The following is a 17,824-nucleotide window of genomic DNA, read 5'->3' on the forward strand; positions in this document are numbered from 1 at the left end:
ATATCTTAACCCTTTCTCTGCTTCAATTCTTTCTTACCTTTATTAATTTTCTCTCTCCTCTGTTTTTTTCTCAATTCAAAATTTTCTCTCCTCTTTTTTTCTTTTCCTTATAAATTAATTTTGTTTCTTACCTCACTTTCCTTCAATCTTTAAACTTCTTTGCCCTTCTACTTCGGATATTCTCCAATCCTCCATCATCTTCGTCGCGATCATGAATCTTGAGGCAATTTTGAGGGGTTTTTTTTTTATAAAAATGTGAATGTTATAAAATTTTTGAATTCCATCAATTTTGCATTTGTGATTCCTAATCTACCATGTTATAGATCAATAATTATTGTTTCTATGATGAACCAAGATAGATTTAAGGTGGATATTCAAATTCTTAGGGTTAAAATAATTACAATCGAATTTGTGTATAATTTTTGTAAAAAAAAAATGAACACACAACACTTTAAATTTGAACATTTTGTACAAAATGAACATTTAGTACACTAAAAATGAACATTTAGTATATAAAAAAAGAACATATTTTAACAATTTATTTTATCTTTATATTTCGTTAATAATTATATACAATGAATTTGAACCTATATAAATTTATGAAAATTATGTTCATTTTTAATATACTAATTGTTCATAATTTTTTTTTGACATGTTCATTTTTTAACACTAAATGTTCATTTTTTTTTACGTATTTATTATTTTTTTTCTTCAAAATATTCATTTTTAAGGTCGTGGTCCAACAATTTTATAATTATATGATAATCATGCTCATTTTTAATCTACTAAATGATCATTTTTAATATGTTTACTTTTTAATGCTAAATATTCATTTTTTTATTACCAAATGTTCATTTTTTACATGTTCATATTTGTTTTTAGCTACACCAGTGTGCAGCTAAGACCTATTGGGTCTAATTAACATAAGCCATAATCCTCCAGCCCATCATCGCAAACATCAACATCATCAACAAAAGATTAGTGAATTAGTGATGATACAAGAGAATAAGACTACAATCAAATTTATCGAAAAATAATACAGCACAAAGTAGAAGCAACTAGATGAATCCTAAATAAACTCTATTGATTGTCAGAAATTTAAACAAAAAGGTTCCCAATACAATAAGAAATACAGACCGTTAGAGACATCTAAAAACAACCTACAGAACGGTTTATAAAGGTAAAAAGAAAAAGAATTGTCTATGATACATAGACCACTGCTGCAGGCTTTCTCTAATCTACTAGTCTACAACTCTATGGTATGACGAACGCTAACACAATTCAAATGCTTTAATCAATCACACGAGCAGGCTGGCTAAATGCTTTGGAACAGCCAGCTAAACTACACCTCTTCATATACTTATGCTTTTCCAGAGTCGTCTGTATCCTCACCATCATCCTCATCCTCGTCCTCATCATCATTAGACATATTTTCAATTACTTCTGTAATAATGGCCTTGACTTCTCCCTTTCTGTGCATCAAGTCCACGCCAAAATGGGAACCTGCAAAACATATTTACAGCATATCAGCATTGTAAATTGCATCCTGTCTCTGAAGATCATCCCTTGTAACACCGGATTCCAGATCCCTAAACAAGACATATATGGTGGTGCCCTGTATATCTAACTAGAAGGAACATCAAGTAGTTCAAAGATCTTATCCTAATAAGCAATTGTCAGGTAAAAATGTAACTGTATTAAGAATGGAAAGAGCAGTAGACCCGACAACCTAAGTAGGCAAGTAATCAAAGTACAGGCACACAAGCAAGAATAGGGGATTGAACAAAAGCGATCACAGCAATATGCAATGACAGCACAAAACAGTCAAGAGTACTGCAAAAGTACTAGACAACAAGATAAGATAAAAGCACAAGCACAAGCTGAATAAAGGAAGCAAAGACGAGGAAAGCACATGTAGAAAAAAAATTAGAACAGTGCATTTTTGTTAGCGCCAAGGGAAAATGTTACACATGAAGTCAACATATAAACACTCGCTCCATCCTCAAATAATTTTCCTGTTAGGTTTGGACACACATTTAAAGAAAAATAAAAATATCAGGTGTACAACAAATATTGTATATCCGTTGTAAAGTTATTCTAAAATAATTAAAAGTTACCTCGAAATATTACCCCAATATAAACAAAAGTTACCCTATTATATATAAAAGTTAAATATACTTTTAAGTTACTCTCTTTAAATGAATAGAAATCAAATATTAATGAGTGAAAGTAGCTATGTTACCCTTATAAAACTTCTCACGTCTTCCAAAGAAGGGTAAAAGTTATCCCAAATTGACTAAAAGTTATGTTAAAACTATTCAATGTACATTAAATTTGTTGTAAAAACTTTTGTTAAAGAATTTAGTAGGGTGTAATGAGAATGTGAACAAAGAGTCACTGGAGGGGCCTATATCATATAAGTTAAGTATAAAAATTTTCCAATTTAAGTAAACGGAATTATAAGTTATGCATCGACATGTGCTAAGGAATAACGAGAGTAAATCCTACATCTATTTTAAAAGTTCTTAACATGTAGTGTATGGGTAATAGGAAAAAGAGTTTGATATTGTGAGTGTGTAGAAGAAAAAGTGAATGCAATAAGATTGTTGAAAAGTAAGTTTAAATAAGAAAAAGGTTGATAAGTGGAAAGGTGTAAATATTCTAAGATATGAGCGTAAAGTAGTAAATAAAAAAATAGAATAAAGTGATACCATAAAGAACTTTTAGATAGCAGCGTGTTACTCCATAAATTTTTTCAAGTGACATACTAATTTCCGCAGAGTTTTAGGAGAATTAAATAAGGTAATTAAAACATTTTCTCTATTTCTGAAAACGTACACCATTTTGACTTTTAAAATCGTTGACTATACTATTTTAAGTTTTAACCATTGACGGCTAAAATTATAAGTTTGAAAAGGTTTTAAAAACCCAGTATTTTAAGAATATACTTTAACATTCACCCACCTACAATAAAAAAAAATGACATTTATTACACATAATATTAAATAACAAGATCAAAATTAAAAACAATACATCCTCCATTTTTATATAAGTGTTACACTTTGACCAACACATAGTCTAAGGTAATTTAATTTACTTTTAAAAAATAACAAGATGTAAGCAAGGTAATCAAGAAATTAAAAAAAACTGTAAGAATAAATGCTAAAATTAATAGTTTATAGAAAAAGTAAAGGATGCAAGAAGAGGGAATAAATAAAATTAAAAATGGAAAAAAAAAAGGAAAAAAAAAAGTATAAGTGGGTAAGAGTGAAAACAATGAAAAGAGAGATAAAATGTTGATAAAGTAATTTGCCCAAAAAACAAAAGGTCACACTTAAAAAACACAACTGATTATAGAAAGTAGAACACTTAAAAATAAAGGGAGTATAAGAAGTTATGATGGTGTATGTGTTGTGAAACGAAGAAAATAATATCGTAGTGAAGTTTCTTAAAGAATTGAGTAATGTAATGAGCATATATTCTATTAGAAAGTTAAGGATATAAGATGTGAGAGAAGAGGATGTAGTACTATAGTGGTAGAAACTGTGTGAGAAGAAATGTAATTTAAATTTAATATTGAAGACCAAAGGAGAAAGATATAATAAAAAGTATCCAAAATAAGGAAGAGTCACTTCATAAAAGGTACAAAGGGAGCACATATACATTAAGCTAATACTTCCTTCATTATAAGGATTCAATGGTGTACACTTTTAATGATCTCAAACTTCAATTACATATTGTGATCTACACTTAAAGAAACAATCATACGGGATTTTGTGAGATTCATCTCAATCTATTATATTAAAATCTAATTTTTATAATTTTTACAACGGATTTTCTAACGTGTCCATGAGCACACGACAAAAGATTCATTATCAATAAAATTATTCTAACAAACATAATGAGAATCTTTCCATACATAATTAAATTAAATCAATAAATATTGGTAGGAAATACTTCCAACATTCCACAATGATGTTCCCGTTTTAAATCTTTTGACTTTTAAAAATAAGAGAAAATCTTCTAAATTTCTCTCAATCTATAAGAACAAATATAGTCATATGGGGTCTAGTTTCAGTACATTATTAATATCTATAATTTTTGCTAGTATGAGATTATAGATATTTGCAGTCAAAGTTTTGAAAAAACTTACATTAATTTACATAAACAAGAACATCATTCTGAAACGAAGAAAGTATAAATTTGGTAAGAAGGAATTAGGAAGGATATGAAACAAATGGATTCGCAAGGGATAGAGTAAGAAGATTTTTATAGATGACAAAAAGAAATAATCACTTTTGATTCAGGTAGCCAACCCCACTTATGGAATTAAGGCTTTGATTGATTGATTGAATGAATCTTAAAAAATGCCCTAAAGGGTTAACTTATTTTAGTATGATTTAATGTAAAACAAAAATGTTGCAAGAAAAAAAACAAAGTAGGAGGGAAAAAAAAGATATCAGATTGTGAAAAATAGCAGATCACAAATTGGAAGGGAAAATTGAGAAAAAAAATTAGCTCAAAGAGACAAGGTTAGATTCATAGGTTTCTCGTGAAGTTTGTTAATCACCTCTCTCTCTCTCTCCCCCTCCCTCTCTAGTTCCATATTGTACACCACGACCTTTAGCTAGCCAACTTCATGAATCACAAAGTCACAGCCATACCTACATCCCTGAAGCTCATTGTACACTGACAAATAGGCCTACAACCAAAGGCTCAGCAAATACAGTTATACAGAGCAGGCGGGCAAGTGAGCAGGTCTGTTCTTGTAATCTTGAGTAAATATGTGAAAAATATGATTAATTAAGTGAAGGGATAGGATCATGGGTACTGATATTGATAAAAACAATACAAAATTAGTAAGATGCACACCCCACCTTGTCAGGGAAAGAACAAGTTAGGAAGTTGGAAAAAAAATTTGTTGTTGTAGTTAATAGTATAATGATTAAGCATTCACAGGCTTGGCTTCTATTTGGCCTACGTAAAAATATTCTGCACTTCTTTAAATTATCTTAAGATGTTAAAATTAATGTTTCAGTCATTAAGTTGGATGTGACTTTCTAATACTTTCACAAAAGGTAGTGAAATGTACTTCATTTTTTATATATATTGGTGTATACCTGATGTCTTTGATTACTACTTTCCCAAACCCATGTCAGAGGCCACCAATGTGCAGCCTAGCCACCAAACTACAACTCCTGGCAACAATTCTCCCTCCCCATACAGAGCAAGTTAAATTCACATAAATTTCTGCAAACACAACTAATTGGCCTTGTTTCTACACACCTATAAGCAATAGGCAAACAAATTGACCAAATTTAATGAGACGAGAGTAAAGGCATAAAAGAGATCAAAGTAGTATACCAAGTAGTCGGAGGATATCTGATAGAGTTGCCTGCACCACAATACCAGAAGTTTAGAAAACCATCTGAAAATAATAGCTCAAAAAGAAACATAGAAATCACAGTTACATACAGTATTAAAGTCCACTTCTTTCAAAATATTAACTGCCTGAGCACGCAATTCATCATTTGTTGGCTCTGCTTTTGCTTCTTTCTTTGTTTTCCCTTTACCTAAATTATAGAAAACATAAAGAAAATTTAAAATATAATAAGGAATAAAAGGGGGAAAAAAGTCATTAAAAGGCTACCACAAGCGGATAAAAGATGATAGAATAAATGAGCAATCTTAACAGGCAAGAGTTTTAACTCGACAGTTATGCCTCAAGAAATTCAACAAAAGCAAAAGAAATATAATGATAGGGGTAACAATGGGTAGATCAAGTTTGACTGAAGGTAAATTCAGCCAATAGGTTCAGAATTTTGGCTTTGAATAATCTCAGGTTCAATCAAACTGCCCCAATTATCATCAGTTATATATTAAAAATTTGACTTGAAATAAACATCCCAGGCAACCCAACTCTTCTGTAGAACCAGCCACGTTCAGTTCTGAGGCAAGGATTGGGTTGGTCAATTCACATTGTGTAACCAAGGGAAACTATATTCTATGGACCCTAAACTCACACCAAAAGTGCGAAAATATTGGAGATAAAAGAATTAAATTTACCTTGATCTTTGGTAGCAGACTTAGCTGCTGACTTGCTTCCTTGCTTCTTATTTGAGGGCTTATCCTCAGCAGGGCTGGATTTCTTTTGGGTTTCCTCCTCAACCTTTTTCTTCTTACTTGAAGACCCCTTAGATTTAGAGGATAAGGCAGAGGCTTCAGCAGAAGCTGTAGATTTTTTAGAAGCAACTGCAGTTTTCTTGGCAGATTTCCCAGAGCTACTTTTCTTAGTATTTATAGATTTTTTACCATTTTTAGCCCCAGAATCATCCTTGGCCGAACTCTTGGGGGTTGTTTCTTTAGAATCCTCTTCCTCTTGCTCCGAATCTGTCTCCTGATCACTCTCTTGTTTCTGCATGGAACCCTCCTCTTCTGAAGAGTGAGATTGAGTTTCCATATTATCATCCTTATCATCAGCTTCAATTTCTTCTTCAGCTTTTGCTGTCTTTTTTTGTTTTTCCCCAGATGGAGCTTTCTGCTAATATAAATTTTGTCAATCAAGTGTAAGAACACCAACACATCCCATAAAAACTACAGAAAAACAAAAACTAAAAAACCATTTATAATCCAACACAATCCTACATCCTACACTGACTTATAAAAGAGCTTAAAAAGGAATTTTGGTCTTAGGGAAATAATCCAAGGCATAAGAATTCTCGTACACATGAATACTAGCAGTCTCATGAATTTTTATGGCTAACCTATTAGACAATTACCTCGTATTTCAGCCAAGCAATTTTAATAAATCCAGATTATGTTAAGGACTCAATGAAAAATGTTTTCTGACCGCCTATTTGCAAACAATCATAAAAATGTATAGAATATTAATGTGTTGAGCTACCTGGCAACTAACAAAGCAAAAAATAAAAAAAAATTTAAAAAATAAATTAAGAGAGAGAATAGTAAATGCATCTTTTCCCTTCTCACTGTCTATCTCTCATGCTACAGTACACACCACCACACGAGGCAATCAGACCATGCCAGGTCAATATTTAGGGCTAGCAAACTAACTAATGGACTCCCATCTCAGGCAACCAAAACCCCTGTATTTTTGGGCTTCATAGATGCCTGGCAATTCCCCAATCATAGTATATTGGTATATAGCTTGTTCCCGATTTACAAATGCATTCTAAATAAATTTCTCTTTATTTTATGGTTTCCGTGTCCAAGTGCACAGTGTCAGGTTTGCCAGATTTCATAACCGTATTGGCTCCGTGTTATGTCATGACATGGGTATGGCATGAAAAATGTCGTAACAAAGTTTTTAAATCTACAAACCTCTCCTTTAATCAAATGGGGGTGACCACAAATCTTGTATAACTAGTCAATAAATGGCCATTAGACATACCTCATAATTCATACCCCACACAATCTATACACAGTGCGTTAAAAATAAACCCATCCCCATTACACCAACAATTCTCAAAATTACATAGCAATTAACCACCTTAGGAACACTTCAAAATTTAACTTTGTTATACTCACTTTCACAAAAACACACCAGCTTCTTTGCCTATTTTATTCAATCTTACTAGTAGACAAATATTACATCATTCTTAATCAACACTCAAATGCTTCCTAAGATCAGAGCGATATGAGCTCTATACGAACAAGGTCTAGTACATTAAAACCCATACAATACACTAACAAGTCAGCTTAGTTTTAAAAGCGTGCCTTAGGTGCGCCTAGGCACAAGGCACAATAAGCACGACGCCTTAGCTCTGTGAGGCTCAAAGACCTACAACAGGTGTGTGCCTTTGTGTTCCTTTTAGGCAGCTTCTCGAGCCTTTGTGCCTTGTGTTGCGCCATATGTTGCAAGGCATCAATAGCTAACATGTAAGATAATTTTTTGAAAAAAAAAAAAAACCACGGGACTTTATGATACACTCTACTTCAAGAGAGAGAAATCCCATATCCCCTAATTGAATTTGAAGAACCCTTGATTACATGGCCCTTTTAACTTTTCTCATACTTCTTTTTTAAGACTTATATTTAATTAAAAATAAATATATATATTTTATACAAATAAAGTACACCTCACCTACAAAAGGCACGCGCCTTCATCTTGCGCCTAGGCTCCAAGGACTTTTGAGCCTCGGTGCCCCTTGCGCCCTTTAAAACTAAGCAAGTCACACATATAAGTGCTACATGGTATGGGATTCAATTTAATGAAGGTATGAAAATGAATATATGTAGAACAATTACTATGGTGGAAAAAATACATTAAGGCAGAATATATTTAATACTCTTGTCCTAAAACTGTATTTACACTCACATTTGGATTGTTTATAGGTGATAAGTGGTTGTTTAGTTATATGTTATTGTATTCAAAAAGTAAATTAAGGAGTTCACTATGTTTCTCTCAATTCTTCCACTTTCATACTATCAATTATTTCCTTATGATCATTCATGTTAGATTACCCCAAATCATGTTGGGATCAAGATGGTAGGAATTAGTAAATTATTTCTTTTATTATATACAAAAGGGTGTGAGAGCCAAACTTTGTAATAGTGGGAAAGATATGTATAAAAAAAATGGTGAGTTAATAAAAAATGGAGGTATGAAGAATTGAACGGCATTCTTAAACAAATGAAACATTTCAGGTTAGACTTGGAGCACTATATTCATTTGACTAAAGGCTACTTCCCAATAAAGCAATATGCAATAATGCAATTTGGGTGAAAACTAGTTGAGTAAGAGCTTAATTTTAAAAAAAGCACTTCCAAGCACAAGCACATAATCTGAAATTTAAAACATAGAAAGAAAAGGAACCAAAAAAAAATGACCAAAATGACTTTTCAAATTAAATCTCACTCGATCTTTATGACGCAAATTCAACTATAATCCCTAAACTAGTATAGATCCCGTCCATGCACAGACAAAAATAAGGTTTTTTTCATAATTTTAAGACTACCATAATTAAAATTCATAATTTTAAGACTACCATAATTAAAATTTATTTATGAATCAACTAACACACAGGTATGTCCGGCATTTTTGAATGTATAATACTAACATTAGTTTTATAAGAAATTTTTGTGTATATAAAAATTTTATTTTTTAAATTGAAATTAGTTTATACACTTCCTTTTCATTCATTAGAAATTTAGAAATTATTTGTTTGTAGAATATTTTCTCCAAATTTAGATTTGTTTTGATATAAAAAGGTAAATTTATTGTTATTAGTAGTATGAAATATCGTATACATATTTCGATTTATTTATCAAATAAAAAAGTTATTATTGGAATCATGAAAATGATAATTTAAGATACTTGTATATTTAGTTTTAATAACAATCAACCAATCAATAACTATATACTAAAGGCGAATCTCAAATGACACGTGACAAAATCCGGTTAAATAATTTCCCGCCAATTTTTCATTTACTTTTTTGTCAAATTATCTAAGGAAATTTTTAATTCACTACTTGTATAATATTTTCCTACTTTACCAATATATATATATATATATATATATATATACATAAATCTTCCACATATTTTATATAAGGTAATCTTTCCCTCCCAAATTAAATAAAACAATTTTGTAACTTATAGAAAATTTAAGCAAAATATTATTAATAAAAAAGATATGCATAATTTTTAATATAGTGTAAATTAGTACGAAGTATACATATTATACAGGTATGTACAACTTAAAGTTTACTACGAAGCATTTTTTAAAGAATATTGACCTTTGTCATACTATTTAAATAGAAAAAAAATTATAAAAATTGTTGAAATACAAACTTATATAAAATTTGGTAAATTCGTGCATTGCACGGGAACATAAGCTAGTTATAATAAAAAGAGAAATTTGGAAAGAAAAAATATTTTTTTGTCACAAAAAGACACGTGTCATTTAAGATTCGCCTTTAGTATATGTTTATTAATTGATTGATTAATTCCATAAATTAACTTCAATTATAAGTTTATAACCCTAATTAAACCCCCCTAATCTATATAAATAAAAATAAATAAAATTCTTCTAAAATTGGGTTGCAATTAGAGGTGTCAAATCGGGTACCGAGATGGAGTTTGGGTTAACCTACGACAAGTCGAAGTGTTTGGGTCGAGTAATGACAAGTCATTTCAATCTAACAGACTAAATCAAATCGGGTTGAGTTAATTTAGATTTGGGTCAAAGTTGGGTCAGAATATAGTCAGAGACAAATCGAATTTAGGTCAAGTCAAATTCGAGTCAAGTCATATCGAGTTCATATGAAATCGGTTCCGGATTTTATCAGATTTATTTGGGTCAAAACGGATTTTTTAAACTTTGGATCAGGTCATTTTGGTTTCGGTAAGATCTCGGTTAAAATTCAAGTAGGTTTACTTCAATTATTAGCTCATTCTTGGTTAGAATTATTTTAGTTTCGATTTTTGAATCGTGTAACATGAATTCAGGTCAATCTAAGTTTGAGTCATTTTAGTTTCAGCTATATTAGCATAAAGGTGATGTCATTTTTGTTATTGGAGATTTCAATTCATATTTACTTTGTATCATTTTTTGGGTTTAATTTAAGTTTTGCGTTGGCTTTACAGAGTTGGTAGGTATAAGATTGACAACAAAAGTAATTAAAGAAAATGATTACTTATCGCCTTATTAGGTGTTTATCACGTCATTGTAAAACGTCTTTTTTCTTACCATTTTGCATTTATCGTCTTTCCGACTATTTATCATCATTAATTCATTAGCAACTCATCATTTATGGTCATGGAAAATTTTGGCTTAGGTTATTATTAATGGGTTGGGTTTAATTAGACCATGAGTAGTTTCGAGTCGATTTTAATCGGTTCATGGGAAGTTTCAAGACAGGTAAAATAAATATAGAGTAATAAAGGCCGGATAAAAAGATATATTTTTTGGGTCTAAATGGTTTTGGGTAGTTTTCGGTTTGGGCCAAATTTATTTCGGATCTTGGATCATCCGATCTTATTGGTTTCTGATTAACTATGAGTCGATTTCAAGTTGGGTTTGGTTCATACATTACCGGTTGAAGTCGATTTCAAGTTAACTTCGGGTTGACTCCAGATCGAATTCGGACAAAAAATTGTCGGATCTAACCGGATCGAAAATAGTTAGATTTTAGGTAAATCTCTTTCGGGTCAGGTAAGTTTTTTACACCCCTAGTTGCAACTAGGGGTGTTAACGAATCGAACTGCTTGATGAACAACTCGGTCCTCATGCTTATTTTTTAATATTAATATTTTATTTTATTATAAGATAATTTACAACTAAAAAAAGGATAATTTAAAACCTATAATTATTCACTGTATTAACATTGCATCTAGACTTTGAGGGTATTACCCACATTGGGCCTTATTCCCTATTAGGTCTTATTTCCTTAGGGCCTTAGTAATAAAACACAGCATGTAAAACCTAGCCATTTTTCCTCTTTCAGTCCTTTGTTTGCCCCCATCACTTCTTCATTTGCCTCCTTCGTTTATCTTCCGACCAAACCACTCAAGCAATAGCATGTTTGGCTATGATAATCCAAAATGAAAGGCTTCACATAGTGATGGTCATGCTTAGGTGGTGCTTCTAATAGAAATTCAGAAAGTAACGTTCATGCTCAAGAAGAATCTACATTTTCCACTTCCAAGAACAAGCAAAATCACAAAATTTATGCCACCAATTTGCAGTTAGTGATAATTTTACAAAAATACGTAATCATCTTGTGCTCTATATGTATTTTAATTTCTTAAAGTCAATATTATTGGTTTTTTTAAGGAAAATTGTTAATTGCTCCCTATCTCCCTAAATATAGTTCTCATTTTCATTTTTAGTGATCCTAAATATAGTTTCATTTCCTTTTTTAACATTTAATTTTCCTTAAAATTCATCCATTTATCATCAACTTTTTTTGTCTTTATAAAACCAAAACAGGTTAAACAGGTCAAGCCGAGCCCATGTCTAGAGGGCTTACCACTATTCAGCTCGAGCCGAACCTAGAGAAGCTCAGTCTTGGCTTGGCTCGTTAACACCACTAGTTGCAATGATGGTTGCCAATAGGCAATCACCAATGGAGGCAGACACTAGATCTTCCAATGTTAGGTAAGAGTCAAATTAGGGGAAACATTCAAAATAGAAACGAAAAACAAATAACAATCCCAAAGTTGAAGAGGAATCAAACACTTTGCCCAAAATTCAACAAATCACTTTAACTCTAAAGACAAGGTAATAACTTTCAAATACCAACTTTAAAGTATCAACTGTCAAGGTTGAAACTCAAATATAAGCATAATTATTATTAATAAAGGATTTTTATACTAAGTAATGATTAATAAATTTAGTATCAATAAGTTAATGTAATTACATTGTGTACTAACTCATGCATGCAAGTCATGTGTCATGTAATACTTTGAATCAATACTAGGTATCTTGTGCATTCTAGACATTACTAGAAGATTTCATACAACATTTTAACTCACGCTTGAGAACATATATTATCAACTCTCTAAATATATGTAGGTAAAATATATAAATTTGATATTGTGAAAATATAAATCGAGATAACTCTAACAAGATCACATATGACTATATTTAGTCCAGCATATAAATCAACAAAGGTGGTCAAATAGGAAACTATGAATAGCACAAATTCACAAATATTACAACAAGGTCTCACAAATATTGCATATTAACAAGATCTTCTAGCCACTGCACTTCTTTATGCGACAATTTGCGAGCTTAAATGCCACTAAGGAGGCTCTAGCTTTATGATCATAATAAGTATAATGGACAATCGTAACAATTGGGTGACACGGCTAAGCCATGGAAAAAAACTAAAGGGCTGATTGCTTTACCAGAGAAACTTCTCCATCAATTACCAAAAATTTCAGTCAAAATCAAATGTGCCTTATGGTGATGCACGAATGAGCTTGTAAAATCAAATTTTTAGTTAGAAAAGTAGAAACAGCACTCAAATTCATACTTCAATTTAAATGTCACCACTAAACCATTATCACCGTGATAAGACAAGTACCTTCAATCTATTGAAATCAAGCGTGACTCATCTGCCCCAAGTATTATTTCAATTTAAGTTATACAAAAGCTGATAGAGAATGGATAAACAAAAGCAATAACAAACCTTGGCAGACTTTTCAGCAGATGAAGCTTTCAAGCGGCTCTTCGCAGGGGTTGCCTTTTTCTTCTGTGTTTTCCCTTTCTGTCAATTATTAGGAAGGATTAGGACAATTATTTTTCAGTAGAGCCAAATTCAAAATTACCTTAAGCAACACTAATTTATTACTAGAGACCTGCTCAGCAAGCAAAACTTCAGTGGTAGCATGTGGTGACTCCAAAAACTCTAACAACTTCACAGAGAGATCTTCCTGAAAACATTGATTAAGACAAATATAGATTAATAACAAAACATGCACTGAAACAGATAGGAAAAATTAAAAAATAAAGGAATGTGTTTTATCATGCTACTACTCTACTATTCACCTTTCTGACAGAAGCTTTATTAATAGGAATATTTAGCACATCACAAAAGTCCAACAATTTCTCTTTAACACATTTGTCAAGCTTTTCCTTTGTTTTGGCTCTCTGTTTTTCCTGTCAAAATGAAAAATATTACAAGCTGAGACCATTGGGGGATAGGAGGAAAAAAGGCTGCAATAATCTTGTTAAAAAATGCATGCATGTTAACAGATAAGCAGTGCAAAGCCCTCCTTATGATATGACAGACACCTACTTGGTGTCTCTTACAGTCTTACTACAGAGTATGTCTTTATTTTTCCAACAAATAAAATTTCGTTTACCCCCTACACTCACCTTGACGGCTTGACCCCAAACTTTACCATATTCTTGTATCCCCCTCCTCACTTTCTCTATTCATACTCTTTCTCCCACAATTTCAACTTTATCAGCCCAATAATAATAAAAAATTAAATTAACCAATAAGATCAAAAGAGAGTTCCAAAAAACCTAATCTCCATTTGTCCAGCTAAGTCAAACATAATTAATCTGCATATGCTCTGCCAGGTAACTAACTACTGTCTATTTACATAGACACATAACTTCACAGCCAGATAATAATTTCTGACTTATACCCATCACACATTAGGCGATATATCTCTAACCAATAATATACACCAATGTTAGCCTTTTAGTTCCATCTACACCAATGTTAGCCTTTTAGTTCCATCTAAGACAAAACCAAACGATACTAGGATTACTAATGACCATTATTTCCAAGTTAATATAGTGATTAAACATTCCATGGCAAACTATTACTACCTCCATTCCCGAAAGTTCTTTCTGGCTACTATTTTCACACAATATTAATGTAATTAGGGAAGAGTGTCGATGTGGTGAGCAGGTGTAAGAAAAAGGTGGATAAAGTAGGAGAGAGAGTGTAAAAAAGTGGGTTGGTGTAAAAAAAGGTGAAAAATGTAAAAGATAGTGTAAAAAAGTGGGAGTTGTAAGAAAAAGTTGAGAGAATGAGTGGAAAGATGTTCTCAAAATTGGAATATAGTAAAAGTCTAGAGAACTTTCAAGAATAGACTAACATGGAAAGCGTAAAGAACTTTCTGAAACAGTAGTAGCATATAAGAATTTGACATACATTATCAAAATTTTAAACCAACATGGGAATCCTACTACTTTTCATAACACAAATATTCCAAAACTTGTTTGGAAACGAGTGGCTATCATATCGCCAATGCATGTTGTTATCAAACTAGGAGCAACAGCAAAGTTTCAAGATAAGGAAATTGGCTATGGCCATCCAAGAAATTAGTGATCTATAAGACATTGACCACAGGAGCTTAATTGCAAATAAAAATAAACAAATAAAAATGCAGATATACATCATACATGTATACAGAAGAAACATTATTCCCTTAAATTTACTACTACAAGAAAAGAAAAAATGGGTGTAGAATGAGAAGAACAAAGTGGGTGTTAAGAAAAGGAAGTTGAAAGCAACGGTAATATACCCTAGAGATAATGCCATAATCTTTTATATGATTCATTACACGACCTTAAGAACATGAATAGCATGTAACTAACAAGATACTGTAAAAAAAATAAAAATAAGTCAACGACAAAAAGTAACACCAAAATAATGTTATTGGAAGATTTGGAACAGCAAATGAGCATTCTTGGTTCCAAAACTTCAAACTGATTACTTCTAAGTGACTCATAACGCCATGTCTGCATAAAAGAAACAAATAATAATATAAAGCTTAGGTGAGAGATAAAGACAAGCTACCTCATTATCAACCCACACGAAGCCAGAAAATTGACCAATATCTTTCTTCAAATTATGTACCTAAGAAGAAAGGCAAGGATCAGAAGTTTGAGTACCTATCAGACAAAGTATCATCAAACACAACCTAGAACATGAAAAGATTTTTTTTAATATAAAAAGTCATTAGATTAAAAAAAAATTAAAACAAATAAATAAATAAAAACTTACCTTTGCTTTCTTTCCGAAAAGAATTGTGTGCAGTAATTGCAGATTATCATCAGGTTTTCTTTTTGAAAGCTTATAAGCCACTAAAACATGTCAAAAGATCAGAATTAAAACAAGCCAGTCTGCAGTAAGTAAGCTTGGCAGTGTCAATATTCATCCATCAATGTGTATTCACAAAACAATCAGATTTCAAAATTACAGATATAGACTGCTTTATCTCTTCACAGAGACATAACTAAAATTAAACAGCATAATACCAAGGAAAATTGAAAAGCCAATAGCACAAGACAATAGATACTATACATTAGAAAAAATAATGTCCAACAGCTGTTAGACAAAGATACATCATACTCCTTATCAAACTTAGCTGTAAATAAGCAATAACACCATACACATCAAAATTTTCACTTTTTCAGTTTTTGTGTTGGTAACACCTATATAAGGGCACTGAACAATACAACTGCTTATCTAGTGAATGAATTGTACCCTGGTCATACCACACTAATCAAAAAAATTTAGGCATTCACAACTTTACTATCAACCTTACACCACCTTCACCTCAGCTCCACAACTTAGCTTTTATACTTCCCAACAATGAAAAGAAACTAAAACCAAAATCAGTTATTAAAATAATAATAGCTTAGCACACATAAGTTGCAGGTTCTAACAATTGTCAATAAACAAAATCTCACGAGCACTAATGATATATCTTATTAATGATATATCTAATTAAAGCAGCTTAATTTCCATCCTCATTTGACTTCTATAAATATAAATCCCAATCTCATAAGCTACTCGCCTTCTCTAGTAATAGCCCCTCCCCATCCCCAGCCTCAAGAAAACATCAAGGTCAACAACATGTAAAATCAAAAGAATGCAGTACGTATTATCAACGCACCGGTTTCACCATCCTCATATTTTGACTTTTACAATTATAACTCACCAATGTCATTAGCTTCTCACATCTCCATATCTCAACCCAGATATACATCAAGGACACCAACATTTCAATCCTCTTAAAAAACATAATCCTAAATGCACAAAAACAGATCGAATCCACAACACTAAACCCAATTTACTATTCCAAATACAAAATTCACCACAAAACACCTACATTAACCAGCAATTTCAAACACATACACAAATAAAACACAAAAAACTCTGAAAAACGAGAAATTAATTCATACCATTAGGAATTTCCTTGAGCATAGTTCCACTACCCTACAAATTGTTAAAAAAAATCAAGAATCCATATTAATACCACATTCATGTACAAACTATATAATGAACAGCAAAATGAACCTTTCAATATAAACCACAACCAAGAACAAATCTTTTCACAAACTACAGACAAAAGAAACAGAATTCACCTTCGCAATCGACAACGATTTTGCACCGGAGGACCGACTAGCCGGCGAAGCAATCTGGTACCTCTCAACAGCTTTCCTCTCTCTAGTAGGCCTCTCAAACTTAGGAGTAACATCTTCTTTCGGACTCGAAGGCGGACTCTTCTTCCTCTTCTTATTCTCAGACTCTTCCTCGCCTTCCTCCTCCTCTTCAACTTCCTCTTCCTCGTCTTCGCCTTTCGTCTTCCGATCTCTCTTACCCTTCTTAACCTCCTCCTCCTCAACTTCCTCATCTTCTTCTCCTTCCTCCATTTCCTCTTCCTTCACATCATCTTCTCTCTCCTCCTCCCCTTCCTTCTCCTCTACTACCTCCTCATCCTTCCCTTCATCTTCAACCTCCGGCTCATTCTCCGGCTTCTTCTCGTCCTGAACTTCCGTCGCCATTGACGAAGCTTGAATCTGCAGAGGTTTAGCGGAAACCCTAGCAGAAATTGGAAACCCTAGCGAAGTGAAGCAGTGATCGGACAGTGAGTTTCAAAGTATTGCGAAAATTTGGAGAGAGAAAATTGAGAGGAGAGAGAAATTCGGGGGGGAAAAGAATGGAATTGGATCGATTGGGGGGGAAAAGAGAGAGAAATTGGGGTTTTTTAGGGGGGCGAATTTTTTTGGATGAGGGCGGGCTGTATTGCCGATTAGGCGGGGTTCAAATATTTCATCACCAAATTTTTCATTTTGTAAATTCAATCCGCGGGTTTTAATTTCTTCAGATTTTTTGGGATTTCTTTTGATTTTGGTCTTTTATGGTAAGCGATCCGGTTTGATTGGTAAGGAATTGGGTTTGATTATGTAAGGGAAAATTTTAGTTTTAGGATGCGCAATATTAAAGGCATCTTAAGTTATACTTTGTAACTTTGTGTCTTGATTCGTTTGAGATGTTTTATCCATGTTGTAGTTGGTTGATTGGAATTTATAAGTATGGCGATATA

General features: G+C 32.2%; 1 protein-coding gene across 2 annotated transcripts; it reads right to left on the reverse strand.

The window, feature by feature from the left end:
* Window positions 1-996: 996 nt before the first annotated feature.
* Window positions 997-17,689, reverse strand: LOC110739677 (protein DEK-like). 2 transcript variants are annotated; one of them, XM_021920132.1, is made up of 11 exons: window positions 16,863-17,689; window positions 16,680-16,713; window positions 15,496-15,575; window positions 15,289-15,348; window positions 13,518-13,628; window positions 13,328-13,402; window positions 13,159-13,236; window positions 6,067-6,541; window positions 5,476-5,573; window positions 5,365-5,395; window positions 997-1,503 (listed from the first exon to the last, which is right to left on the reverse strand). In XM_021920132.1, exons 1-11 carry the CDS (start codon window positions 17,280-17,282, stop codon window positions 1,361-1,363), a joined length of 1,605 nt encoding a protein of 534 aa, XP_021775824.1. In that variant the 5' UTR covers window positions 17,283-17,689; the 3' UTR covers window positions 997-1,360. The 2 variants fall into 2 exon arrangements, with proteins under 2 accessions (XP_021775824.1, XP_021775825.1); XM_021920133.1 differs by having other exon boundaries at window positions 6,067-6,538; window positions 16,863-17,685.
* Window positions 17,690-17,824: the final 135 nt, after the last annotated feature.

Source organism: Chenopodium quinoa, unplaced genomic scaffold, assembly GCF_001683475.1.
Source record: "Chenopodium quinoa cultivar QQ74 unplaced genomic scaffold, ASM168347v1, whole genome shotgun sequence".
NCBI classification, from domain to species: domain Eukaryota; kingdom Viridiplantae; phylum Streptophyta; class Magnoliopsida; order Caryophyllales; family Amaranthaceae; genus Chenopodium; species Chenopodium quinoa.